At 42.6% G+C, this 27,761-nt stretch overlaps 1 protein-coding gene across 2 annotated transcripts in view; it reads left to right on the top strand.

Annotated features, from left to right (window-relative positions):
• Window positions 1–264: 264 nt before the first annotated feature.
• The window catches only part of UVRAG (UV radiation resistance associated), a 113,561-nt gene continuing 86,064 nt past the window's right edge, over window positions 265–27,761 (top strand). Inside the window, exons 1-5 of one of the 2 annotated variants that reach the window (XM_008495187.2) lie at window positions 265–541; window positions 20,376–20,493; window positions 21,871–21,905; window positions 24,206–24,367; window positions 26,110–26,184. In XM_008495187.2, coding sequence (XP_008493409.2) covers window positions 461–541; window positions 20,376–20,493; window positions 21,871–21,905; window positions 24,206–24,367; window positions 26,110–26,184 — 471 coding nt within the window. In that variant the 5' untranslated portion in view covers window positions 265–460. The remainder of the gene's footprint in view (window positions 542–20,375; window positions 20,494–21,870; window positions 21,906–24,205; window positions 24,368–26,109; window positions 26,185–27,761) is intronic. The other variant, XM_030460918.1, reaches the window with a different exon arrangement.

Below are 27,761 nucleotides of genomic sequence, written 5' to 3'. Positions count from 1 at the left end.
CCACGTGATGAAAACAGCTTCCCCGGACACGTGACGGAGGGCGGGAGATGTCAATCAAAGCCCGTTTCCTCCAATCACCATCCTCTCCTTCCAGCTTCGTCCCGCCTTCCGGAAGTCAGCTGTCCAATCAGCTCCGGCTCCCCTTCCAACGGTTTGACAAGGGGCGGGGGTGAGAAGCGGTGATTGACGTCACCTATAGCCAATAGCATCTCAAAAAAGCAGACGGGCTCCCGCCTCCCTGGAGCGCGGGCCAATCAGAGAGCGGGAAGCTCCTTCCCGCCCGCCCCCTCAGCACTGCGGTAATATGGCTCCGTAGCCAGCGGCCCGGGCCGGTGCTGCTGCCGCCATTAACCCCTGGCTGCCCGGCGGTGGCGGCGGCGGCGGCCGAGGCGGGGGAGCGACCCGTGGGGCTCATGTGCAGGCGCTGCCGCCGTTCCCCGGCCGTTGCCCTCCCGTGAGGATGAGCTCGGCCGCCGGTCCCGCCGCCTTACCCCCGGGCTCCGCCACCCGGGCCTTGCATGTGGAGCTGCCCTCGCAGCAGGTACGGGCGGGCCTCGGGGAAACGGCGGTGTCAAGGAGGCCCCTGCTGAAGGGGGTGTGTGGGGGGTGTGCTGCGAGGTGAAGGGGGTGAGCCCTGAGGTGTGGGGTGACGTGAGGGGAAGGGGGGGAGGGTGCTCCCTGAGGTGAAGGGGGGGTTCCCTCTGTGGTGTAGGGTGCTTGCTGAGGGGAAGGGTGTGTTCTGTGAGGTGTGGGGTGCTCCCTGAGGTGTGGGGTGCTCCCTGAGGTAAAGGGGGGGTTCTGTGAGGTGTAGGGTGCTCCCTGAGGTGTGGGGTGCTCCTTGAGGTGAAGGGGGTTCCCTCTGAGGTGTGGGTGATCCTTTAGGTGAAAGAGGGTGTTCTGTGTGGTGTGGGGTGCTCCCTGACATGTGGGGTGCTCGCTGAGGTGAAGGGGGGGTTCCCTCTGTGGTGTAGGGTGCTTGCTGAGGTGAAGAGGGGTGTCCTGTGAGGTGTGGGTGCTCCCTGAGGTGAAGGGGGGGTTCTGTGAGGTGTGGGTGCTCCCTGAGGTGTAGGGTGCTCCCTGAGTTGAAGGGGGTTCTCTCTGAAGTGAAGGGGGGTGTTCTGTGAGGTGTGGGGTGCTCCTTGAGGTGAAGGGGGTTCCCTCTGAGGTGTGGGTGATCCCTTAGGTGAAAGAGGGTGTTCTGTGAGGTGTGGGTGCTCCCTGACGTGTGGAGTTCGCTCTGAGGTGTAGGGAGGTGTTCTGTGAGATGTGGGGTGCTCCCTAAGGTGTAGGGGGGTGTTCTGTGAGGTGTGGGTGCACCCTGAGGTGAAAGGGGGGGTTGCCCTCTAAGATGTGGGTGCTCGCTGAGGTGAAGGGGGGAGTTCTGTGAGATGTAGGGTGCTCCCTGAGGTGAAGGGAGGGTTTCCGCTGAGGTGTGGGTGCTCCCTGACGTGTGGGGTGCTCCCTGAGGTGAAGGGTGAGTGTTCTGTGAGGTGTGGATGCTCCCTGAGGTGAAAGGGGGGTTCCTTCTGAGGTGTGGGGTGCTCTCTAAGGTGTAGGGGGATGTTCTGTGAGGTGTGGGTGCTCCCTGACATGTGGGGTGCTCGCTGAGGTGAAGGGGGGGTTCCCTCTGAGGTGTGGGATGCTCCCTGAGGTGTAGAGGGGTGTTCTGTGAGGTGTGGGGTGCTCGCTGAGGTGAAAGGGGGGTTTCTCTCTGAGACGTGAGGTATTCTGAGGTGGAGGGGGGGGGTTCTCTGTATAGTAGGGAGTGCCTTGAGGTGAAGGGGTGTCAGGGTGCTCCATGAGGTATGGTGTGTCCTAAGATGAAGAGGGGGTGCTCCCCAAGGTGTTAAGGGGGATTCCTTGAAGTCAGGGAGTGGGAAGGGGCTTCCTGAGATATGTGGGTACCCCCTGAGGTGTGGGGTGCCCTGAAGTAAAAGGGAGGGAAGGTGCTTCCTGAGATATGGGGGTACACTCTGAGGTGTGGAGTGCCCTGAGATGAAGTGGGGGGGTGCTTTCTGGAGTGGGGGATATTCCCTGAGGTAAATGGGGGGTGTTGCCTGTGGGTGCCTGAGGTGAAAAGGGGGTGCTTCTTGGTGTAGGGTACCCTAATGTGAAAGAGTGTTTGGGGGGGGGATGTTCCTTGAGGTGTTAGAGGGGTTCCCTGAGCTATGTGGGTGCTTGAGGCAGAGTCCCTGGGTGGATAGAAGGGGGGTCCTTGAAGCAGAGGGTTGGAGCACCCTTCTCTTGTGTGCCTGTTTGTGGGTGCCCTGAGGTGAAAAGGGGGTGCTTCTTGATATAGGATAGCCTGATGTGAGAGTGTTTGGGGGGGGGGTGTGCTCCTTGAGGTGCTAGTGGGGTTCCCTGAGCTATGTGGATGCTTGAGGCAGAGTCCCTGGGTGGATAGAAGGAGGATCCTTGAAGCAGAGGGTTGGAGCACCCTGCTCTTGGGCTGACAGGAAGATGAGGTGTCCCCTTGCCAACAGGCGCAGGGGTCTGGGCCCCTCTCCTGCCAGTACTAGAGAGTTAAGGAGTTGGGAGTCCCTGTTCTTGAGAGGCTCCATCTCTTCCCGTGGGGGTGTTGGGTGCAAGCTGACCTCCAAACTTGGAGCTGAGGCAGAGATAAGACCCAGAAATGTGCTCTAAGCTTGGCTACCTGATGGGGCAGGAGCAGCTGGGTTGCCCTCTCCTCTCCAGCCTGGTCTTCTAACAGGGGTGAGAGATGAGCATGAATAAAATGCAGAGTGTATTCTGAAAAGTGGTGAAATGTTCCTTCCCCAGCATATCCTTCCTTCAGCTAACTCTGTTTTTCCTGTTTGCTGATAGTTGGCTTTTGGTTCACTGGGCAACCGTCCCACGTTTTAATTTTGGAGAGCATTAGGAGCAAGGTTAAGTGAGGAAGCTTCAGCACTGTGTGAGGATTTAGCAATCCAGATCAAACTAAGGCTGTGCCCTTTCCCCTCCTGCAGTGACTTTTGTTGTATGGGAGCTGAAGTGGTGGTGAAGGGGAAAATTATTACTTAGCAAAGTCAGGTTTTTCTTTAGAAATAAATACTGTAAGATGTGAGTCTGCTGCTCTTGGAGTTTTGGTTCATTGCCTCGATGTTATTAAGTAGACACACAATCTGAGTGTACCAGGTGTGAAGATAAAGAGTTACTGAAGAAAATCAATAGATGTAAACTTGCTATGAAGATATCCTTGCTCCTCAGATAAATATGATGTACCACACATTCTCTTGAGGGAAAGGGAGGGAATGGGCATGGCTCTTGGCCACCAGAATTTTGCAGGTACAGTCCCTAACTTGAGAGCAAGCACTTTGAAATGTGGGCCTGTTTTATGTTAAGGAATGCAGACGTGAGCACTGCTTGGGATGAACTTTGCAGAGAGCAGTAGGTAACTCAGGAGATCCAAGTATGGCCTTCTCCCTGCTGATTTTTTGGTTTTATTTTTTCCCAGGCTTGTGCAAGAACCAAGTGAGTGCTGCAGGGAGAAGCCTTAGTTATTAGTCACTGGATGTCATTTGTGAAAGTGAGACCAAAACACAATTTTTTTGTGTGTGTGTTTTTCTAGGAGATGAAACTTTTGTAGGAGTTTGTAGAAACAAACTGAATCATCAACTGTAAGATGTTCTGGTCGAGTAAATATTTAGTTTAAGCCACATAGGATGCTTGTATGAGTGCTGTAGAAATGTTAATTATAGCAAGGGTAAGGCCCTGACCAAATGGCAGGTATTGTTTTGCTGTGTGCTCTGCAAATACAAGGACCATGTGCTGAGCTATCTGTCTGCTGTGTCAGTGCTTGCAATCAAATCAAGAAGCTCAGAAAGCAACTAGAGTCAGATACAGTGATAACAAATCATAGTTTTTGACTGTGTTATCTGAGGTTCAAGTCTGTTAGAGAATCACAAGATACCTTGAGGGGGCTTGTCACCCTGGAGATGTTTTACAGCAGAAAAGTCATTCCAGTCTCTTGTACCACTTCTGTAATGCAAGAATCTGGCAGGTGCTACGTAGCACAAGGTATTTGCTCTCTGCCAGCACAGAAAACATCTTGGTGATTTGTTTTAGTAGGCAGTTTTCTCTAGAACACCCAGTTCTGCATTTTATTTTTTTTTTTTTGCCTATAAGGATGAGAGTAAGATGGTCTGAGTCACAGCTAGAAATCTCTCTAAAGACCAAATTCTTAAATGTGAACTTGAGGTGAGTGCTTCTAATAACTGAAGTAATGATGTCTTGATGACTGAAGTGTGCTGAAGGTGTAATTTGGGTTTAGTTTAGACTTAATTGTGCCAGTGAAATTCACATGGATTAGAAAACAAAGCTCCTGCTACTCCTGTACTTTAAGGAGTCAAAAATCATGTCCAAAACTTTTTTCCAACATGACCACACTTGGGTCTGATGATTCTTTAATTTCCTCATTGCTGGCAGGAGGACTTGGCCTCAGATGACTTTTACTGTTGTATTCTGCATTTTATGTGGGAGAAATAGAGGATGTGGCTGTGAAGAAATACTTCCGGTTAAGCATCAAATTTCAGTTTGCATCCCTAAGGAATTGTGCCAGGATATCACTTTTTTTTGCTGGAAGAGTGAGTCTGATAGAACTGAAAATACATGATGAAATAATTTCACTTAAAAAGCACAGATTCTTTTGCATTATCTCAACTGCTCAGTGCAAGAAAGCCAGGAGTGAATGATAACTGGTATCTAAATGCTCCAAACAAACTTCTCAGTCCTGTTGTTGAAAAAGTTCAAAGCAGTGGAGAGGGCAGGGGAGCCAAACTTTTCAGACTTCTGGATGGAAAGAGCTGGACAAAAAAAAAAAAAAATCCAGTCTTAACCTGGAGAGCTAGTCATGCTGCAGTCAAATGATCTCTTGAATGTTACTCTTCTAATAGCTGACCAAACCAGATGTCATGTGTGGTTGTCTAGAGACAGGAAAACATCTTTGTGGACTCCAGGATTGGTGCCTCCAGCACTTTTCCTTCATGCTGAAATTGAGAAGCTTTTCCTATCAATTTCCAGCATTAGAGATACTGAAGCTTTTAATGAGCAGTGAGGTAGTGTTTGAAGACCTGCCAGCTTCAACTAGAACAGCAGGGACTGGTGTACAAACAGCTGTACTGATGCACAGTTTGTCATGAGTGGTTAGGGAATGGTAAGGAAGAAAAGAGCTAACACCTTTTTTTAAAGAAATTATTGCTATTCAGTCTTTGATTCAAGCATTCAGTCAGAGCAGTGTCCATAGATAGAGCATCCCTCATCTACATAACTAACCAGGGCATCAATAGGTGCCACTGGTTTTCCATGGAGCAGAGGAAGCTCCTACAGAAATAACAGCTAGAACCTTTATTGAAAATGACAAAAATGTCCCTACTGCTTTATTTATATAAAGATGACAGGAAAAAAAAACCCAAACTGCAAAATGCAATGTGGATTCTAGTGTAGTAGGTGACTACTAAGTGGTGTAGTAGGTGAAGTACCAAGTTATATATGTAACAGCTTAGCACTTCAGTCACTTGGCTGGTTCCAAAAATATTTCAACAGCTCATTCCCAGCAGCAGCACCAGGGAAACTGCTCATCATCCCATTCCATCTCTGCCACAAGTACTTGCCAGTGAGCTGAAGAGTTTGATCAGCTCATGTTGCTAGTGGCCTAATTAATAATCAGCTGCAGCAAACTTTCTTCTGCAGATTATCTGTGGCTTACTTCCAAATTATAGGTGAGGAACTGTATGGAATGTTTATACTGCATGGGAGGCAGTTCCACAGTGAGACCACAGATCACCTCCATCTAGATCTGCTTTTTTTCCTCCATCTAGATCTGCTTTTTCCCCCCTCCCCCCCAAGAAACTATTCAGCTCTTGGACCCATATGATTGATACTTTGATATAAGCAATTTTCTCCTCACTGGAGAAAGCCTGGGTAATGGAGGGGAAAAAAAGTACATGGAATTAGATCTGTTCCATCTGAAGTTTTAGCTCCAGTTCAATGTTGGTTGATCATGTTTCATGTAGTGGTGTCCAAGGTGGCTTTCCAAATGAGCTGTTTAGAGGTGGTTTGTGTTTGGTTTTGTTTATTTTAATATTGCATGGGATGGTGTGTGAGGGAGTTAGGTGTTTCTGCTGAATATAGATGTGGTGGTAAGAAGTGTCAGACCAAAGTCTGGGTCACCCAGTATCTTCTGTATCCTTCTATTTATAGATGTCCCTTATCAGATGGTGAAAGTTTCTGTGGAAAGGAGCAGCAAGGAACTTTCAGCCACAGGTGTTTAGGGCAGAATGAAACAGCAAAGGGTTAGAGACATTTCCCAGGGACACTCTGGAGCCTTCATTCACTTTTAGGCTGGGATTTGTAAAGAGCCAGTGAGAGTCTGAGTGATTTTTAGGAGCCCAAGAGCAACTTGTAAGAAACTCCTGCAACTTGTGTTTAGCAGACAGAGGTTTGAGCTGATAAGGGTGAGGGACCTGAACCATACTCAGGATTAACACAGACTTTTCAGACAAGTTTCATGAAATTTGTGTAGGTATTTCCAGTAGCTGGGAAAACTATGAGGTGGCCATGATGTGTTTTCTCCCATCCCTGCTTAAGCATTAAGCTACCCCTTGTCCTAAACCTGTTTAGAAGGGGAAGGTTCTTTGTTTTGAATACTGAAGAGGAAAATCTCATTTAGGATTTGATAAACTTCTGTCAGCCAAGCAGAGTTGGAAGCAGACTCCTAAGTGATAGGAAGAAGATCCCCCCAAAATCTACTTCAAACATGAAGCCATGCTGTGATGTTTACCCTCTGTAAAATGGTTGCCTGTAAGTAACAAAGGGATTGAATTGTGGAAATCCTTTCCAGGTTATACTCTTATTCCTTGCATCTTCCTGTGAAGAAATGTGATGTTTTTCATGAGATCTTAGTATCTTATTCACAACCACAGAACTGAAGGTGCTTGTAATTCTGCAAAATTTCTTTTCCAAGTAATTATTCCATTGAACTACATTTAAAGAACTGATATATGAGAAACATTGAAGGATCTTTGAGCTTCTGGGACTTCAGTAATTACATGGTCTTAACATGCACACTTCAGAAACTTGCCTACATTCTTTAAACTCCAGATACAAAGGAATGCAAGTCATGAGAGAAGTGACCTTTAAAGCAAAATATTTTTTTCCTTTTGGAAATATTTCTGGAAAGAACTTCCCAAGAAAAAATAGTTCTGGATTGCAGATACTTCTGGATTTCAGTAATAAATAAAACCATGTTTTCAGCAGTTGGAAGTGACATTCCAGTATGATCCAGTACCTTGGGTGTATGTTTTGATTCTTGAGGTGATCCAAGTGAGCAGAGGTAAAGGAAGGTGAGAGGAATGTGGGTGAATTAGAACAAAGTTAAAATTTCATAGTTACTTTTTTGAAAGAGATGTTTAACAGCTTGAGTAAGGTGGCAGAAATGGGTGTCAAGTGAGTGTGGTGGCAAATGAATTTGAGAGGTCTTGTGTGTGGGGAAAAGTGAAGAAAGCTGCTGTAAGGCTGCACGTGGACTAGTTTTTCAACTAAAACTGTGAAAAGAGCATTTTTTTTTTTTGTTTTTTAAAGCTGGAATATATAGCTATTGCTATATGAGTAATACAAAACCAAAGACTGACTCTTAAATTATTTACTTCCTCTTTCCTCTTAAATTTTCTGGGGGAAATCAGAATAGAGGATGGAAAGTGTTGTATTTGAATATTGCTTTCACTTCTCTTAGACACTGCCTTCAGATGCTGAGTGGGAAGTGCTGCTCCAGTCAAACCCCACAGTGTGAGTGTTGACCTGGTGATCTTGGATAGTTGTATCCCTGTCCAGCTGTATCCATGTCATGTGTTTTTGGAGATGAAGTGGAAGAAATACTTGTTAAAATTACTGTAAAACTGTCACTTAGCCCCAAAGGTTGGCTGTAATTGTCAGGCTGGATTTTTACTCTCTCCAATGTTCTCTTTTCCTGAGGAATTCAAGTGTGTTTTGCAGGCTGAATGGCATGTCCTTAAGGTAGAGAATGTTCTGTCTGACAGCTGTAGTAAATCAGATTTTATGCATTTTATTCAGGAGATATGAGGAGGGTTAGGGAATATTTGAAGTTTAGGGAATAAATGAAGGAAAGGTCTTGGTAGCTGCTAACTACAAACTCACTGCTTATTTATGGGGAGGCTTTACTGCTCTGCCCTTGGTTTGTCAAGCAGTAACATGATAAACATTAATAAGCATGATAAACATGATAATTTATTAATCAGGGAATGCTGTTGCTTGTGCAGCTTAAAATCAAGTGGTCTTTAAGGTCTGTTTCTTAAGACCCTGTAGTTACTTTTTGGATCCTTTTGAGCATCAGAGTATTTTCCATGGCTTAACTGGTGTTCCCAGGTCATTCCCACAGCTAATGAGGACTAATGCTCTCTTGCCCAAGGTGATGTTAAGAGGCTTAAAGGGAGGATGGACTCGCACCCTGATGTTATCTTTTTTCTGCCCCATGGCATAGTTCCCATGTTGTGTCAAAGAAGCAGTTACAGTTTTGCTCTTTTCATCTTGCAAGTGAATATTTTGTTTAGACTAACTCGGAGGAAAACATTAGGAAGGAAAGATGGTATTTGTAGCAGCTACTGCTTCAAGGTTTTGGTTAAAGATGAAAAAAACACATCTAGTTCCTTGTTATTTGCATCTTCATAAACACCTTGCAAGAGGAGCTTTCTCTGGCCAGTGGTCAGAGCTTGTAGGATTTGCTTAACCACAGCTGAGGGCAATTTTTTAGGGTGTGCTGACAGTTTTTATTCTTCAGAGTCCTGGTGTTTCCCAGTTTGCCACTTTTGGCATTGTAGTGACTATAACCAACCCCAGCTGTTGAAACAACACAGAAAGAACTTCATTTGCCCGAGTCCCTCAGTAGTCTCAGGGTTTGGCATTTGAACCCTTCCTGCTAACATTACATTTAAGTAAATTCTGCTTTGACACTTAACCAGCTATCCAGGTTCTGTCCTAAGACTGAATACCCATGTTTTCTGTGCCTGTCCCTGCCTTAAATTTTAAATATTGTGATGTTTCAGTTTTCCTGCAGAGCTGAGCACAAATTTTGAATGTGAAAGGAAGGATGAGGATGTGGAAAATAAGGGGAGTGGGAACACTGTGGGCTTGCACTGAATATCAGTGTAGGTCTTGGTTGTCCTGTTGGTTCTGAGCTCTAAAAAAGCAGTGTAGCTTTTCTGCATGTGATAGTGATGTAGAAAGGAAGATTTCTTGCTCCTGCTGAGCAAACAGCCTTTTTCATCATTTCTGTGAGGCAGAGGTTGAGTTCTAAGTTGCTCCCCAGTGTTAATTAAGTTATTTCCTGAGGAAATAGTTTAGTGGGATAGTAGTAGGAGAGGGTGCAAGGGAGAACAGACTAAAGGACTTGGTAGCTAAGAGTATTATATAGCTGTTTTAATTTTTTCAGGTATTATTACTTAATTAGCTATTTTTATTTTCTGATACTACTGTTGATGTTTTAATTAGTATTAAAAGGAGGGAGTTGTGCCATAGACTGATATGTTTTGTCAGATGTAACATTGACTTCAGACATTGCATTATTTAACTCTGGGTAGAACTAATGAAGGGCTCTTTTGCCTTGAATTAGCTGGAGAATAATTAATAGTTCTACATGGTCCATGTGAAATATTAGACATGTTCCTTATTCTTAGTCTTTTACCTTCTTCTATGAATTAGGGAAGAATTTATGTCTTTTGGACCACATTTTTGGTTTGCTGGCTTTCCTTTTTGGAATCTCTCTGCAGTACAAACCCAGGAATAATTGTGGTGAAGTATAAGTAATTAGAAAATTGTACTGAGCATAAGTGTGTTCCAAGGGAAAGCTTCACAGGTGTTTTTTGTCTAAGAAGAACCTTTCAGAAGACTTTTTCAGATGCCTGGAAGTGTGAAGGAAAGGAACCACCTTGATATTAGGGACTGTAAGCTGCAATCAGAAGTGCAAATCTCTGAAAACTTTGAGCTCATGGTGGTGAAATTTTGAATTTTCTTGTGGTTATTTAGTCTGGGTAAATCATACCCCACAGATTCAGTGTGTCCCATTCCTCTCCTTGAATCTTTAGGAATGTGAGGGGGGGGAAAAAATGGTGTATGGGTGTTTGTTGCATCCTCACAGGAGAAAATGGAGTTAGACATGTAACCTCAAGGATAATTCACCCCTGGAATGACTGGAGCTGATGTCAGGAAGAGCAATGAGTTACTGAGCTGCCATTGAATCCCATCACTTGACATGATGAAAATGAGATGAAGGAGGTGCCATCTAAGGACTTCCACAACCCATTTGTTGAATTAATAAGGGTTCTGTAGCATTGAGGGCCTTGCTGTCTTCAAGTGTGTGCTGGAAGGACATGAAAAGAACATTCCAAAATTTCCTTATGGTGTGGCCTAAAAAATTGCACATCAAATGCTCTTGCTTTGCTTCTAAAGTAGGTCTGAAATCACATGTGATTCTCTTGACTCTGAGCTGTTGAAAGTTGAATTACAAAATTTGTAAATAAATCTGCCTAGCAAGTCTGTAAATTGGAATAAGAGCATTTTCTTGTCCTTAACAAGACATCTGAGCAGTTTCTGTACTTCCCACTGTACATTCCTTTGCTCTGAAGGGCTTTGTGGACTGGAGTAGACCTGACCCAAAACATCTCTGGATTATATGAAGTTGGAAAAAAAACCAGCTTGAAAACTGACATAAAAAAGAATGAAGTATGAATTCTTCTCTACCACTTGACTTCCAAGAATTCAGCTCTCATGGTTTTAACAGGTCTGTTGCAACAGGGCAAGGATTAATGGATTTAAACTAAAAGAGAGGAGATTGAGAGTAGATATAAGGAAGAAATTGTTTATAATATGGGTGGTGAGACACTGGTATGTGTTCCCAGAGAGCTGGTAGGTGCTCCATCCCTGGAAACATTCCAGGTCAGGTTGGACAGGACTGTGAGCAACCTGATGTCATTGGAGATGTCCCTGATCACTGCAGGGAGGTTGGACCAGAGGAGCTTTAAAAGTTGACTTCATTCCAAACCAGTCTGTGATTCTGTGCTTGCTACTTGAGTGTTCAAAGTGGTGCAGAAAGATGGAAGCTGGAAGTTGTAACAGTGATGGGTAGAGTAGTGCTGTGATAAACAATGCAGTTAATGTTTTGATAGAATTTTATGCTTTTTAATAAAAGGAAAAAAACCCAAAAAACACCCCCAGCAACCTGTTTGGAGCTCTAAGGCACACAAAGCCTTGTGTTCTTCTGTGATTTAATTATGAAAAGTATTCAGAGACTCAAACAGCTGACGTTGCAAGCTGAGTTTTCATAAGTTTAGAGCAAATTTGCTAATGTTTGTGTTGCTAACTAATCTTTGCACCCTGTTTTAATGCTAGCATAGTTGAAAGGATTTTGCTTAAATTCTTCCAGAGCTAATTTGGGTCACAAAGCAAGTGAGCTGGGAGATTTGTGTGAAAGCCATGTCAGACCAGAATGTGTACCAGCTTGTACAGAGGACAGAGCTGATCCCAACCTGGAAAGAATTTATGGAACATTCTCCATCAAAGCAATCAGGAGGAGGGCAGCAGTCTGAAAATCAGAGATGGTCCAAAGATCATAAGATCACAGAATGGGAGTTTCTATGATCATGAGATCTTAGAAAATATCTTGTGGGGCTTTGAGCAACCTGTTCTAGTGGGAGGTGTCCCTGCCCATGCCAAGGGGGTTGGAACTGGCTGATCTTAAAGGTTCCTTCCAACCCAAACCATTCTGTGATTCTGTGTGGCTTTCCAGCCTTTTACAGTTTTTACAGTTCATGCAAAAATAATATTCTTTTGTTTCCCCCTCCCTCCCTCAACCCCTTATTCTTTCTTGAATCAGAAACATTTTAACCTGGATGCTGCTTTGCACTCTCCATGGGTTATTTGGGATGTCAGCAGGAATGTGGTGGGGCAGGGGCAAAAAAAACCCCAGAACTATTTCCAATCCAACCACAGTTTTATAAACATTTCTTCTCAGCCAATTGAATTTAAACTTATTTCTGGAAAATGTATCCCAGTGTATTAAATTCTTTTAAAATTAGACTATTCCAACAGAATTTGTGAGCCTTGCTGGTGGGCAGTAAGCTCACTGCCTCTTTTATTAATATCTGAAGGACTTTTCAGCCTAACCCTCCTTTCACAGAAGGGGCTATATGACAGCATCTTGGATGGCTGTTGCTGGAGGAAACCAAAGTGCCTGCCTTGCTTGAGTTTAGATCCTCCTTTGACAGCTTTGCAAATTGATTTCAGATGTCCAAGTGCTGGGTTTTCCCCTGGGAGCAAGAACTGATAAATAATTTTGCTGAAAGAGCCAGTGCTGAAGAGGGCAGAGCATGCAACTGGGAGAGAGGATGGGAGGAGGCAGATGTGGGGCAGAAAGAAGACAGTCCTCTCTCTTTTCCCAGCAGTGAGCCATTAGATCATCTCAGCTGCTAAACATGATCAGCTCCATGTGAATAAGACTTAGCTGCTTCCCATATTAATGACCTGAGCTTCACAATTCATACCCATCCTGAGCTAGTCAGTGTTGTAGCTCAGTAACAAAGACAGAAAAATGATGTTTGACTGTGTTCTTATGCAGCTTGGATATACTAATATTATTTTTTTTCTCACCAGGATCATCAGGTTCTTGTAAGAGAATAATAAAGTGGGCAAGGTGGAAGAGGAGTAACAACTCTTTGTGCTTGCTTTTGCCACCCATTAGGTGACCCTGAACAAATAATTATGAAATTCCATGAATGCTTTAGGTTGTTGTAGGTAGTTGCTGTTCTCCTCGTGGTTCCACAAACAGTCCAGATCTTTTGTTAACAACTCTGCATTTCTCTCCCTTGTTTTGCCTTACTCCCTGTCTTCCCCTCTGCCCCACCTCCCATCTCTGCAGTGATAATGGAACTAAATTATTAGACTTGACCCAATAAAAAACCAAACAACAGGTGATGAGCTTTGTCACGTTGGTTTCTCAGGCCCAGAGAGAAGCAGAGCATGGTCTCTGGGTTAGTTTAAGCCATCAAGAAATTTCAGTGTTAAAAACAACCTCTGTTGCCTTCTACTCCTTCCTGTTCTGCCATGCTTTTGTGGTGGGCACATCTGTGTATAATATAATCTGCCATAAGCCATCAGGATTATCAAGTCCAACTCCTGTCCCTGTGTAGAGCACCCCAAGAATCACAATTCCTGGGGAGTTTGTTCCACTGCTCAACCACTCTCTGGGTGGAAAACTTTTTCCTAATATTTAACCTAAACTTCCCCCAGCACACGTTCCTACCATAGGGTGCATTAGAAGAGAGGTGCCTACTAGGTTGAGAGGGGTTCTCCTCCCACTCTACTCTACCCTCATGGGGCTGCATCTTGAATATTGTGTCCAGTTCTGAGACCCCCAGTTCCAAAAGGACAGGGAACTGCTTGAAAAATGTCCAGTGCAGAGCAACCAGGATGATGAAGGGAGTGGAACATTTCCTGGTGAGGAAAGGCTGAGGGGCTCTTCAGCTTGGGGAAGAGGAGAATGAGGGCTGAGCTCATTAATGTTTTATAAATATGTAAGGACAGAGAGCCAGGAGGGTGGAGTAAAGCTTTCCTCAGGGGTGACCAACAAAAGGACAAGGGACAGTGGTTATAAACTGGAGCACAAGAAGTTCTGTATAAGGAAGAATTTTTTTACTGTGAGAGTGACAGAGCCCTGGCCCAGGCTGCCCAGGGAGGTTGTGGAGTCTCCTGGAGACATTCAAACCCCACCTGGATGTGTTCCTGTGCCACCTGCTGTAGGTGACCCTGTCTTGGCAGGAGATGTTAGACAAGATGATCATTCAAGGTCCCTTCCAACCCCAAACTATGATTCCCTTGGGTCCATTTGTAGGTCACCAGAGAGAAGAGGTCATAGTTAGAAAGCAGTAAGCTTCAGTGAGGTCTCCACTTGATTTCTTCTCCAGGCTGTGCCTTTAGGTGCTTCTCCAAGTGCCTTTTGCTGCTCTTCAGATGGCTTTCCCTCCAAACCTTTCACCAACCTTGGAGTCCTCTTCTGGCCACTCTCCAGTAGCTCTGTGTCTTTTTTGTACTGTGAAGCCCAAAACTCCACACAGTACTCAAGATGGGGCTGCACCAGTACAGAATAAAGTGACACAACCACCACCCCTGACCATGCTTGATGCACCCCAGGGCTTGGTTGCCCCTCCTGCCTGCCAGGGCATACTCCTGGCTTGTGTTTAACTTACTGTCAACCAGAACCCCCAGATCTCTTCCAGCAGAGCTGCTCTCCAGCCTCTCACTCCCCAGGCTGTGTGAATATCCAGGGTTACCATGTCCCAGGTGCAAGATCCAGCGCTTTTCCTTGTTAAACTTCATACTTCTGGAAATTGCCCAGCACTCTGTGTAGCTGTAATGACCCTAACTGGAGGAACTTACACTTCATTGTAACCTCTTGTTTTGCCAGTTGTAGCTGGGATAAGCTCTGTGACCCTCATGGTGAGGCTGAACAAGTGCATGAGAAAACAGTGTGTGAGATGGGAACAAGTGCCTTGACACAGAAGGCAGAAGTGGTATTTTAGGTAATTTAGAAGTAGTGAAAGATGGTGCTGTTAGTGTTGAGGGAACCTGTTGAGTTAACCCTGTACTCAGCTCTGGTGAGGCCACAGCTTGAGTCCTGTGTCCAGTTCTGGGCCCCTCAGCTCAGGAAGGAGCTTGAGGTGCTGGAGCAGGTCCAAAGGAGGCAACTGGGCTGGTGAAGGGATCCAGCAGAGATGCTGTGAGGAGAGGCTGAGGGAGCTGGGGGTGTTGAGGCTGGAGAAGAGGCGGCTCAGGGGAGAGCTCATCACTCTCTGCAACTCCCTGAAAGGAGGTTGGAGCCAGGGGGGGGTTGGTCTCTTTCCCCAGGCAACTCTCAGCAAGACAAGAGGCCATGGTCTCAAGTTGTGCCAGGGGAGGTTTAGGTTGGAGATTGGAAAGAATTTCTTTGTGGAGAGGGTGATCAGGCATTGGAATGGGCTGCCCAGGGAAGGGGTGGATTCTCCGTGTCTGGAGCTATTTCCAAAGAGCCTGGATGTGGCACTGAGTGCCATGGGCTGGGAACTGCAGCAGTAGTGGATCAAGGGTTGGACTTGATGATCTCTGGGGTCCCTTCCAACCCAGCCAATTCTATGATTCTATGAACTAAAGCATGAAGGGACTGGGCAGTTTCAATCCTTTAAACCTCAGAGTTGGTTGACTGAAGAGTTCTGGGATCATCTGCTGAAAAAAGTGTTAGCAATGATGTTCATAAAAATATTTAATTTTCTAGCAGCCTGACTGCTTTATGACCTGTTCTAAATTTGGAGAGTTTCCTAGAAAGTCACTGGATAGGAAAACTTAGATGCATTAAACTACTGATAATAGTTCTTCAGGATGATGAAAACCAAGTACTTTTATTTAAGAAAAGAACTCTGACTTTTGGGAGAAGATGAGTGCTGACCAGGGCTGATCTTGCTTCACTCTACAGCAGCTCTGTCAAGATGCTGCTGTTAAATTCTAGGAAGCCACTTTTGTGGCTCTGCAGGCTGGAGAGGTGAAACACTTCATCTGTTTTTCCTGCTCTGTAGATCTTTGTGATCTCTGTATGCTTATAACTTGTGAAATCTTTATCTCCAGCAACGATTACAAAACACAAGCTACTGCTTGGGTGTTCTTCTGAGGGAAAATTAGTGCATCTTTTGTCGTTTGCAGTAATTTATTTTCAAGGTGGAAGGAAGCACTAATTTCTTTCATGTAGGTCAGAGCAGAGTTGCTGTGGAGCAGTTGCTTTTACTCAATTACACTTTAGACTGGCAATTAAATCAAATGATAACAAGGCCTGCCATGTAATTTCACTGCTCCACTGACTTCTTGCACTCAAGGACTGGAACAATTGTGGTAATCAAAATAACTTGTGTGTCCCAAACGGCCTGAAAAAGAGCTGTTAAACCTGCTCTACTACTCTGCTAAGCAGTGATCCAGATACAACATCATTCAGGCTGCGTGCTCTAAATTCAGGGGAAAAGTTAAATGCCCTTTTTAATGGTATCAGTTCTGCTTGTCAGAGCTTCCCTAAATCAGCACTCTGCTGCAAAATAACTTCATTTTTCAGTAGGATATCTTACTAAGATGCCTGGTGCAGTGGCTGAAATCTTCAGGACTGTGTTGCTGATAGATTTTTAGGTGTTTAAGGAGATAGCAGTGAGAATTATCTGTCCTTTCTATCTTTTATTTTTCCATGAAAGCAGACCCTGCACCATCAGCTTGCAAACACAGCTGGCTTGTTTTAAGTTATGTGACTCATGAGGCTGCCAAAGCACTTATATTTTTTAGCACTTGTATTTTGAGTTTTAAATTGGGCTTTCTTGGAATTGGACTCTTCTGGTTGGGCAGCATCTGATCTGTGGGAAATCCCTCCTTCGGATGGAGATTCCCTGATGCTTCTTTAAAAGGAGAAGTGACTCCTGTTGCTCACTTCATCAAAAAGGGAATTGAAAGAAGTCAGGATTGGAACTAGATGATCTTAAAGGTCTCTTCCAACCCTGAAAATTCTATGATTATTTGTAGCTACTGTATTCAGTATAAAGTGTAATGGGTCCTTTTTCCAGAAAGAATTCTTTTGCAGGTTGGAATTCACTGTTACATCATGGGGAAACACTTCTCCTTTTGCTTGTGGAAGTACCAGGCTGTATCTAGCTCCACACATACTGAAGCTGCTGGTTTCATTTAAGGGGTTTTGCCTCCTTGTTGCTGCACACTCCCCATCTTTTAGCAGCACACCTGCTTTGTACAGCCACCTGTGTGGACTAGATGGAGGAACTGACCCAGTGAAACTAACCCAGCAAGAGAGAGTTGGTTGATTTTTTTTTTTTTTAATCCAGACTGGTTCCTCAGTGTGATTCTCTGAGCAGCTGCCTGAGTGCTGATGTGGGGTGGTATAGATAAACCCCATGCAGCAGGGGTTGGCAGTGGGGCCATTTGGTGCTGCTGAACTCCCACACAGTGGGTTTTGTGGTTTGGATATTCTGACATCTCAAAAATGATCTAAAACACATAGGAGATAACACTTTGTAGAGATCTGGAATTTCCCTCAAAATCCTAGCTTGTGGTGAAACAGCAGCAAGCCCTTGATGAAGAGTTTTAGAGCCTGTTTGAATTGGTTTGGATATGTCTTTATAGCTGATGGTCTCGTGGTTAAAGCTAATTATCTTTGGTCAGGAGAGGTTAATTAACTCTAATGCTACCTCTGTGGGGTTCTGAGGAAATCTGAATAATGTGAAATAATATGAAAGACAACGTAGTGGGGGAACTGGAAAGTTTATTTTCAGGTTCCAAGTCCTTCTGTCATCCTGACCTCGTGCTGAAGAATGTGAACAAGAAATTGGAATCTAATTGGAAAACTTGTTCCCTGTCAGCAAAGCTAAAGGGACAAATAATGGGACAGGAGGGAGGAAGAGGTTGTCATTTAAATAGACATTCATTAGCTGTTGCGTGTTGAGTCCTGAGCTGTGCTGTGGTCTCCCAGATTTAATCATAGAATCATAGAATCCTTGGGGTCGGAAGGGACCTCGAAAGATCATCTAGTCCAACCCCCCCTGCCAGAGCAGGGCCACCTAGAGCACTTCGCATAGGAACGTGTCCAGGCGGGTTTTGAATGTCTCCAGTGAAGGAGACTCCACGACCCCCCTGGGCAGCCTGTTCCAGGGCTCTGTCACCCTTACAGGAAAAAAATTTTTCCGGATATTCAACTTGAACCTCCTGTGCTCCAATTTACACCCATTACCCCTTGTCCTATCACTGGTCACCACTGAGAAGAGCCTAACTCCATCTCCCTGACACTCACCCCTTACATATTTGAAAACATTGATGAGGTCACCCCTCAGTCTCCTTTTCTCCAAACTAAAGAGACCCAGCTCCCTCAGCCTTTCCTCATAAGGGAGATGTTCCACTCCCTTAATCATCTTAGTAGCTCTGCGCTGGACTCTTTCAAGCACTTCCCTGTTTAATTTAATTTAATGTTCCCCTTCCAACTGGTTTGAGAGAAGTGAGGCTTTTTTGGGGGTAATTTCCAGACTTTGGAAGGGGCAGAGAAGCCACAAACCCTGGAGATAAGGACTCCACTCCTGCCTAGAGATGCAGCTGTAGGTTATGATACTTTATCCAAACCTCCTTGCATGTAGTGAAAGACAAGAAACTTGTTTGGCTTTGCTTGAGGGCTGCTTCGTTGTAACACACTCCTTGAACCAGTTGTGCAATTGGTTTGTAACCCTAAAAAGACCTGGAGAAAGTTGCCTTCTTTGATAGGTGCTCTGCTCTGGAATTGTAAGGAATTTAGAGGAAAACTAAAGGTGAAGGGAGGAGGGAGGGAGCTGAAGGGAGGAATGTATCCTTGTATAGGTGCTTACCTGAATTAGCACTTAGATGGCTACTGGAGTTAATTAAGGGAGAGAGATGGCACTTAAATCCCTTAAATCATTTTTACTGGGAGTGCAGTGTATGTTCAAAGCAATTTTATTTTAATTTTGAAGGAGTGTTTTAAGTTGTTCCTAAAGATGGTCATCTATGATACCCAACTTTAAGCTTAGATTTGAAACAACATGCAAGGTCCATATTGTTTTTTATTTTAAAGCCAGACTTAATCTTTCTGTTGACAGTTTTGATATCAATTTCTAATGAAATAAGGCTGTGCAATTCTACACTTAAAGCAGCTTAGAAATGTATTTAATTTTGTATTTTAATTTTGTATTGCATGCTTATGGTAGATATGAGGGGATACCAGGGCATCCCATCTCAGGCTCTGTTTTCAGTCTAACTCAGAAATAGACTTTGCAGGACCCACTGCTGGTTTTGAGTCTTTCACATGAAAAGAAATGTAATATTCCTCTTGTATTGCCAGGAAGGAAAACTACTAAATCACTGAAGTGATATCAAGTGTCATCCTGTGATTCCAAAACAGATAATGGCCTTTCAACTCTTGTTAAAAGCCTCTTAGGACAAACTGCAAACAGAAAAGATGGCTTTTAGTTTCAAAAACATTTTCAATCTGCTTTTGTTCAACGTTGGGAGTGTTTTTTTTTAAGGTGGATCCAGACTTCTAAATTAACAAGCTTCTGGGAAAAAAAAGAAGTATGCTGTAAAATCTGTGGTGAAAGGAGGCATTAACCAGCTGTTTGAGGCTTGTAGGTGGTTTGTGGTGATCCAGAATGGATGGGGAGCTATTTGTCAAGACCCCCATGGTAGATGGGTGAGACATTGGTAGGTTGGGAAATGGACTGGGGGAATGTGATACTGAAGGATTTGGTGAGAACTGGTGGGATTTGAAGTGGTGGTTTGCTGACTGCAAGTTCCTGGTAGTTTGTTTTAGGTAATCATGGGGTTTTCAAAGCTAAGATAAGAACCATGGGGAGGCAGTGATTTAAGAGCAGCTGCCCAGTTCTACAAATGTGATTTGTTAGCTACTGAAATTTAACAATAAGCTGGTGATGTTAAATATTTTTCAGAGGTGTGGGGCATAATATGCTTTGAAGCTGAGGATTTTAGCTACAGCTGTCAAAGTTACTATTTGGCACTTGATGGGCAGAGGGGGAGGAAGGGGTTGATTCAATCTGATAATTGTCCTTTTAGATATGGTATTGTAGAAAAGTTCCAATAAAGTTGGAATTGGATGAAATCACTTTCATGAAAGATTTTAGTGACATGTTTTTTAGTGACATGCACTCAATCCAAGAGAAAAGGACTCTGTTACACTCTGGTATCTAAGCAGAAGGTAGATGACAGACATCACAAATTTGGCTGTGTCCCTGATTTTCCCTGAAAATTTGGATATGTCAGTCTGATTTATTTTCTTTAAGGTTGTTACCAGAGTCTCCAGGATCACTGTGAATTCAGGAGGCTTTTTTTCAGCCAGGGCCCTGGATTAGGTGATGGTTTATGTTGGAACTCTTTGTCCACCAGGTCTTGTTGAAAATAGCTTTGGTCAGGAAGCGTTTCCAGCAGGATGATGCAGAACACCAAGGTGGGACTGCTGCTGTTCCATGTTAATAGTGTCACATATTTGTTTGAAAGTTCTGGAGTGACTTAGAGACAAAAATTGCTTTTAGGACACCAGCAGAATAATTTGGTTTGTATTTTATCTGTGTTGCTTTATCTGAGCTCATAGGTTGCTTGTCCAGCCAGTTTTGATTCACGTTCACACTATCGTTCAGCCCAAGAAAACTGAGTGTTTGGTGGGATGTTTTTGACAGTGGTGCTTTGGGAATCACGAAAATGCTGTAATAATAATAAAAAATAAATGGTTTGATTGCAATCTGAAGAAAATTCTTTACCTATTGAGGGTTTTTTCCCTTATTTTTTAGCGCCGGCTTCGTCACCTTCGGAACATCGCTGCCAGGAACATTATCAACAAGAATGGTTATCGCCTCTTGGACACCTACTTCACTCTTCACTTGTGTGATAACACCAAGATATACAAAGGTAAACCAGGCTTGCTCTGGTTTTTTTTGTTATTTTATCTGTGAATTCTTCTGTCACAAATTCTCTGTCCTCTCTTTGCCTTGACAACCTGCTGCTGTTACTTGCATCACGTTTAATAAAAGTGGGAAAGAGTTCTTTAATTTCCTGAACTTCCTAAGAGCTTTCAGTATCAGCAGGCCAGGAAGCAAAACAGATGACAGATGTGGTAGAGTCTCAAATCAATCTGTTTTGGCTGTTGCTGTTCTCTACCCCCGTTGCTAATTTAAGAAATTTGGGAACTTCCAAGAGCAGAGAAAACTCCCAATCTTTTGGAGCTACTTTGTGTGAGGGAGGAGTGCATACCAGTTATTTTACAGAGCATAAACCAACACTTACTATTACCAAAGTTTTCCAAAAATAGGATCTTCAGCCAATGACATGAAGCATCCAGGCATCTGTTTTGCTTTTGATAGTTAGATCCCATTTAGCTTTATTGCTTTGCTCTGTACTGCAGTGTAGAGTTATTCATTGTAGAGAGACATTATTAAAACTATGTTTTAATGCTCTTTTTGATGTGATCAACAGAGCTTGGCAAATGAATTCTGCTCTTCTCCTAATATTTATTTTCAGCTAGTGTGGTTGAACCTTGTTTTTTTCCAAGGCAGTTGTTTTAGGATAGAAATACATAAGCTCATGGAGACAGCTCAGTTTTTTTGTGGCAGCTGATAACTGATCAGTGTTGCTGCAGTGTTTGTTGTATGGGATTGTTCTGTGCTCTATCAGAGCTTTATCCTTGGAATCCAGTGGACTGAGGAATATTGTACAAAATCTGTATTCCAGCCTCCAGAGCTGTCTACCTAAAGACTTCAAGCTCTTACTTTGGCTGGGAAAGCCAAGGTCTGTGTGTCAGCAGTTCCTTATTTCCATTTAAGTACAGGGTTCTTGGCACCTGGATGAGGGAATTTGGCAGTTCACTTTCCAAGCATCTGGAACAGGTCCCCCTTGCTCTTCAGGAAAGCAGTGCAATTAGTTTATCTGTGCTGAATTCCTCCAGGAAGATGTTGTATAACAAAGTAGTCACTTTGCAAGTGTCATCCAAATATTATAGAGTACTGGGGCATGTGCTTTCCCTAGAAAATAAAGCCTCAGTACATCTTGAGAGTCATCTTAGGCATAAGGATATCTTAAATTTAAATAATGACTTCTAATAATTAAGTGTGAATGATGCATTTAATCAAAATTGTGATGGCATTTTAAAGTCTTTCTCATTAATCTGTTACTGGTAAACTAGACCCACTAGAATTTGTCTTTCATGAGTTACTTAGTTTTTTCTCTTTTAAATACTAATATTTGTATCAGTGTTTAATCTATGTGTATTTTTTCCTTATTTTTCTCTAGAATTCTATAAGAGTGAGGTGATCAAGAATTCACTGGTAAGTTGTGGGGTTTTTTTTTTTCAATATGGAAAAACTTTCTTGTTAATTGTATTGATTCTGCAGTATTTTGATTTTTCTGCTGAATACCATAAGAAATGTAATTCCACTCTTCAGTTCTGTTAGGAGCATCACCTTCTTTTTAGGTTCTTTTCACAAGAGTTGGAATAGCAAGTTATTGAGTAGTAAAAGTGCAAGTTCATTTTAACAGCTTTGGAGCAATGGTTTGTTGGTATTGCTGCATATAGGACTGAACACTCCAAGGGGTGGGCATTTTCATGTGGAAACTGATGAGTGCTCAGTTTAAACTTGATGATGCATAACAATTATAAAATACTGAGAACACCAAATAAACAGAGTAATGTTAGCTGGAATTTTACTGGTTTAACTTTTTGCAGTGTCTGAGAATTGTAGGCATCATAACTCAGGTTTGTTTAAAGTTCAGAGTGGGTTTTTTTCTTGTTTATTCCCTTTCTTGCTGGTGTTATCAAAAGACATAGCTGCTTTTATTTAAGTATCTGTGAATTGCTTGTTTGAGGAACAGTTGCATGTTACTTTGCTGTGTGTAGGGGTTCATTGGAGGCTCTTGCTTCTTCACCTCTGTGTAAAAGCAGGGGCCCTGCTTGCAACACCCCAAATAAAGGAAGAGTCAGACTGTTGCAGGATTTATACCACTGAATTCTTTGAGCATCTTTTTGTTGTATACTTGCACAGAAAGAACATCTACCTGCATATATAAATGTATAACTTTTGAAGAGCTAAACACTTTAAGAAACTGAAGGTTGAAACCATCTTAAAGATTATGAATTTTCCAGTTCACATCAGTCAAGGAATCAGAACTGAACAGTTTGATACAACTGAGAAGGGGTTGGTCTCTTTCTAGATACTGGAAGTGTTGGGTAAGGCAGTTTGAAAACTGAAGAGACTTGTTCACCTCTGCATTTTAACAAGGTGGAACTACACCATTTGTAGCACACTGGGCTGTAAATCCTTTGAAAAAATGTCCTGAATGGAGGAAAAGCTGTCTACATACTCCAGGCTGTTAACTTATCCAAAATACAAATTCCTTGAAACTTTGGGATGTTGACTTCTGGCTATTCTAAATCAGGAAAAGAAGTAACTAATAGCTAACTAATGGAAATAAGGATGCAATGACAAAAAAAGCTTAGTAAAATGTCTTAGCATTAAATATGTCATCTAAAGGTATTTTAATATCCTATTATTCTTATTCCTTAATAGCTTCCAAATATCCCTTCTCCTTAGGAAAATTTGCTTAATACTTTCCTTCTTTAATACTTACTGGGTAACTTTGTCCCTCCCTTCTTTCCAGAGGCATCTTATTCAAAGCTGCCTAATACCAGTTCAGGGATGCTTGGCCTGTTCCAAGCTGCTTTAAGACCAGAAGGCAAAGCTTGTTTCATGGCATGGTAGTTCCTACCTTTTGCTTTTTTTTGTTTGGAGGAGCTACAATTTCTATGTTCCATACAGAGGAGACTTAGAGGAAGCATTTTCCCATGTCTACATTTGGTCACCTTGTGCTTTAAGTCCTGTGAAGGTCCAAAAGTTGGCACCTGGCTCATGACACTGGTAGTGTTGGATCAACTTGGTTTTGGTTGCAGCCTGAGCCAATTACAGCAGTTTCCTTAAATCTTGAATTGAAATGTTATCAGAGGTGAGTGCAAGTCCTTGGAAAGCCTCATCTTTGGAAATCTGAGTTCTTGTGGAGTAGATATTTTGCCATTTAGCTTAAAATCTGCTGCTTCTGAGTCTTGGACTGAAGAAGAGCCCTTGGTGACCTTTGAGGACTGCCATCAACATCAGTCAGGGAGGAGAAGAATGTGAACTAACCTGTCAATAAATTATGCAGATGTAATTAGTGAGCAATAGATAAGTGTTTTTAATTTAACTTCTGCCATGTAAGCTCTACCCTGGTTTTCAGAGCTCAATTATAACTTGGAAAGGAATGTTGCATCCACTTTTAAAGTTCCTGATTTAGCTAAACTGAATTAGTAATTCTGAAGGAAATTCTTCAACTCCTTGAAATGGAAGGAAGTGGAGCCCACACTGAGTTTCTCAAGTTGTTTATAACATGTAGCTTTTAACCCAGGAATTCTCTCTAGAAAATAAAATCAGGAAGCAGCAGAGTCTCTTGGCTTCAGCTCTTTGTAAACCTTCAAATGGCTGATGTTCTGAGTCCTAAGGTTTTTTTTAGGTTTTAACATGAACTTTGCTGCTTTCTGAACTGTGATTTTCAGGACTGCTTACAGATTGTTTTTTTATCCCTCTTTGGATACCTACAGAATCCAACTTGGAGGAGTCTGGACTTTGGAATAATGCCTGATCGTCTCGATACCTCTGTCTCCTGTTTTGTTGTGAGGATCTGGGGTGGCAAGAAGGAGCACTTTCAGCTTTTGATTGAGTGGAAAGTCAATCTAGATGGGTTAAAGTACTTGGGCCAGCAGGTAATGCAAAACCTGTTTTTTCTTAACCTTTTCCTTAAGGCAACAAAACATTTGGATGAGCAAATATATCAAAAGCTAAGAAAGGAAATAAATTCATTTTTAGGGCATATTTTAAAGCATGCAGGGATTCATGGTGCCTTTCTTTAGAGTTTTAAATCTTGACTAGTTGAATGTTTTAAGTTAACTATTTTTTTTTTTACTTTTTTATATTGTTGACTTGAGCATCTTAAAAGCACCAAATGCTGTATCATTTAATTCCAAAGCCTTGAAACTGCAGTATGGTTGATCATATAGTTAAAAGAACACAGATCATAAAGTTTGTGTGTTTTACAGTTTTAATCCATTCTCATGCTAATGATATCCCATCAAAGATCTTACTGCATAAGATCTGTTTAAATTCTGTTTTTTCTCTTACTAGTAAGACTAGTAACCTTTTGAAAGAGGTGAAAAGTGAGGTGTTTTCTTCTGTATTGTGGAGTTTATTGATCAAAAGGAAATCCTGTTATATAACTACTAAAAGCAAAAAAATGCAGTGCCTTTTGAATCATGTAGGTTGTCCAGATTCCAATGTGCACTTCTTGATTGATTAGTTGATAGAATCTCTTAAGGTCATAATTTAGTTTTCCATTTAAAAAGAATTTTTTTTTTCTTAAATTAGGATGTTTCAAAACCTGGGGAGAACGTTTTGTAGGGAATGACTGCTTCACATGGTACAACTCCCACCCTATCACTGCTGGGCTGGAAGATAAGTCAGAGGAGCAGGAGTGAGGAAGAACTCCTGGATTAAGATAAAGGCTATTTACAAATGGCAAAGAAAATAATATCAGAATTTTAAAGAAGAGCTGGAGAGAGGAAAAGGGAGAAGGAATAAAATAAATCACTCACCAACTCCCATGCCCAGCCACCTTGCAAAGGCTGACCCCCTGTTTTTCACTGATGTTACATGGTATGAACATCCCTTTGGTCATCCCAGGTCAGCTCTGTCCCAGCTCTGTCCCCTCCCAACCTTTTTTCTTGGGGTCTGTGGGGGCAGAGTGAGAACCAGAGGGGTCCTTGATTCTGTGAGATTCACTGATCAGCAGCACTGGTGTGTTACTAACTCTGTTTTAGTCACACAGCTAAAACACAGCACCATACAGCCTGCTGTGGAGAGAATTAACTCTCATCAGAGTCAAACCCAGTACCCTTCATATTTTACCTCTCTTCCCATTTGTTTTTTTTTTTTTACTGAACAGGAGAAATGGCTCCTGAAATGATATGGTCTCCTGAAAGCTTTTATTTGAAATAATGTTCCTTACATCAGTAGGAGGATATTGGCAACAGTACTGAATACTGATTTTGTGTCTGCTGTGACCACAAAAGCCTAATTTTTTAGTATTATTTTAGGTAATGTCATGTGAAAGCTGATTATCTTTCAGAGTTACCCCTCTAATTAGTTTTCTCTTAGTTGTTTTTGTCTGTTAGTAGTTTTTGTCAGCTGGAAATGCAGCAATAGGAAGGATTCTCTGGCCAGTGTTCCCAATTTCAAGGTAGAATCTCTGAACATAGTGGCCTGGGTCAGCCTAAATCTGTGAAGCAAATGTTTTCTATAGCTAACTGCACTTTTCTCTTGAGTTTTCATGAGCATCCAGAATTATAGGTGCTGAAAAACTGCATTTAACCATCAGACAGCAATTTGTACCTTGCTTGCAGTGTGGAGTCACAGTAAGCTGTCTGTTAAATGATTTGTTCTCTTCTTACAGATACATGCAAGAAACCCAAATGAGATTATTTTTGGTCTCAATGATGGTTATTATGGAGCTTCATTTGAACAGAAGGTAAGGATATCTTCTATTTGTTCTGGCTTGTTAGTACTGGTGACAAGCTGAAATAAAACTATTAAGCTTAAATTGCCACAGAACATTAAAATGTTTATTTTTCAGAAGAAATACTTTTTTGACATGACAGATAAGAACTGTTAATCTCACCCCTGGTGTGTAGACATCTGAGCTGTTCTGGGAAGACTTGAAGCATATTAAGTCCAAAAAAAGCCTGGTTAATAAAAATAAACCTTGAGTTTTATTCAAATATAGAACATAGAGTCATAGAATTTTCAGGACTGGAAGGGACCTCAAAGATCTTCTAGGTCCAAACTGTGTTTGGTGTTTGATCCTTGAAACTGTGAATTGTTTGGTACAGAGCTCAGACTTTGTTTCCTGGTGCTGTTCACTCTCTTTTCCTGAAGCAGGACAGCACTGTAGTTTTTCATGGCTTCAGTATTAATAACCTGGGCCTCAATTCAGTGGTGGTATCACTGTCCTCTTTCCTGATTTGATTCTTATCAGGACCTGCTTCCTAGCTGGAAAAGTGCATCTCTCTTTGGTTCTAGTGCATCTCTCTTTGGTTCTTGTACGTGCTCTGTAGATAAATTGCAAATACAATCATAAACTCTGTAGAGCAAAAATAATCCTCTTTGTCCATTTCTAGCATTTATTTGGTTCTTTCTGGCTGCAGGTACTAGAAATTAATTTTGCCACCCTGCTTGGTAGCTTCTGATTTCTTTCTTGGTCAGTTCCTTGACCTAAACCTCCTTGTGTGGTGCATAATTTCTGTATTTAGGAGTCTTCTCTGCTCTTCTGTGCCATCTGGTTGACACAAGCAAACTCCTCCTGTAACCTTCAGAACCTGTGTGCACCTAAGGGATATTTCAGCTCTTAGTTGCTCTTGCTTTATAATTTTCCTGTCAATGATGGGTATCCTAAATATACAGCCCCACTTTGATCATTACCTTAAATATTATTTATGAAGAACCACCTGAAGCCTTTTGTAGGAAGGGATTTTTGGTGTCAGGTGTGTGGCTCTGATACTGTGGAGACTGCAATCTGCAGTATATGACCATCTCTCCTTGGTTGTGTCAGTATTTTCTGATCTTTTGGGGTGTTTTTTTCCTTGTCTCAGCATGTCCTCAGCACTCCAAGATATTTCAGTCATACCCCTCAATTTTGGGGATAATACATGGATTGAAGAGCAGTTCCAGTTTCTTTGCACTGGCACAAATGAAACCTCATTATGAAAATAGATGTGTACAAATACCATTTTGCAAGCCTAATGAAAACCTTGTGCACAAAAACACTTCAGTTAATGTTCAAAGTGTCCTGGTTTTGCCCATCTTGGTATGGACAAAGTTAAGGCATGGTACTCCTTTTATTTGATTTTTAAACCTTCCCATTGCTCAAAAATCTCCCTGTTACTTTAATAATCCTTTTGACTACGTTAAATTACCAAAGTAGATTTTTGTAGTCTTACAATATAGTGCATTACCCCATGCAGCGCTACAGGCTGGGCACAAAGTGGTTGGAGAGCAGCCAGGCTGAAAGGGACCTGGGAGTCTGGATTGCCAGGAAGCTGAAGAGGA

This window comes from Calypte anna, chromosome 1 (assembly GCF_003957555.1).
Source record: "Calypte anna isolate BGI_N300 chromosome 1, bCalAnn1_v1.p, whole genome shotgun sequence".
In the NCBI taxonomy this organism is placed as follows: Eukaryota; Metazoa; Chordata; class Aves; order Apodiformes; family Trochilidae; genus Calypte; species Calypte anna.
This window is presented reverse-complemented; position numbering and strand designations above follow the sequence as displayed.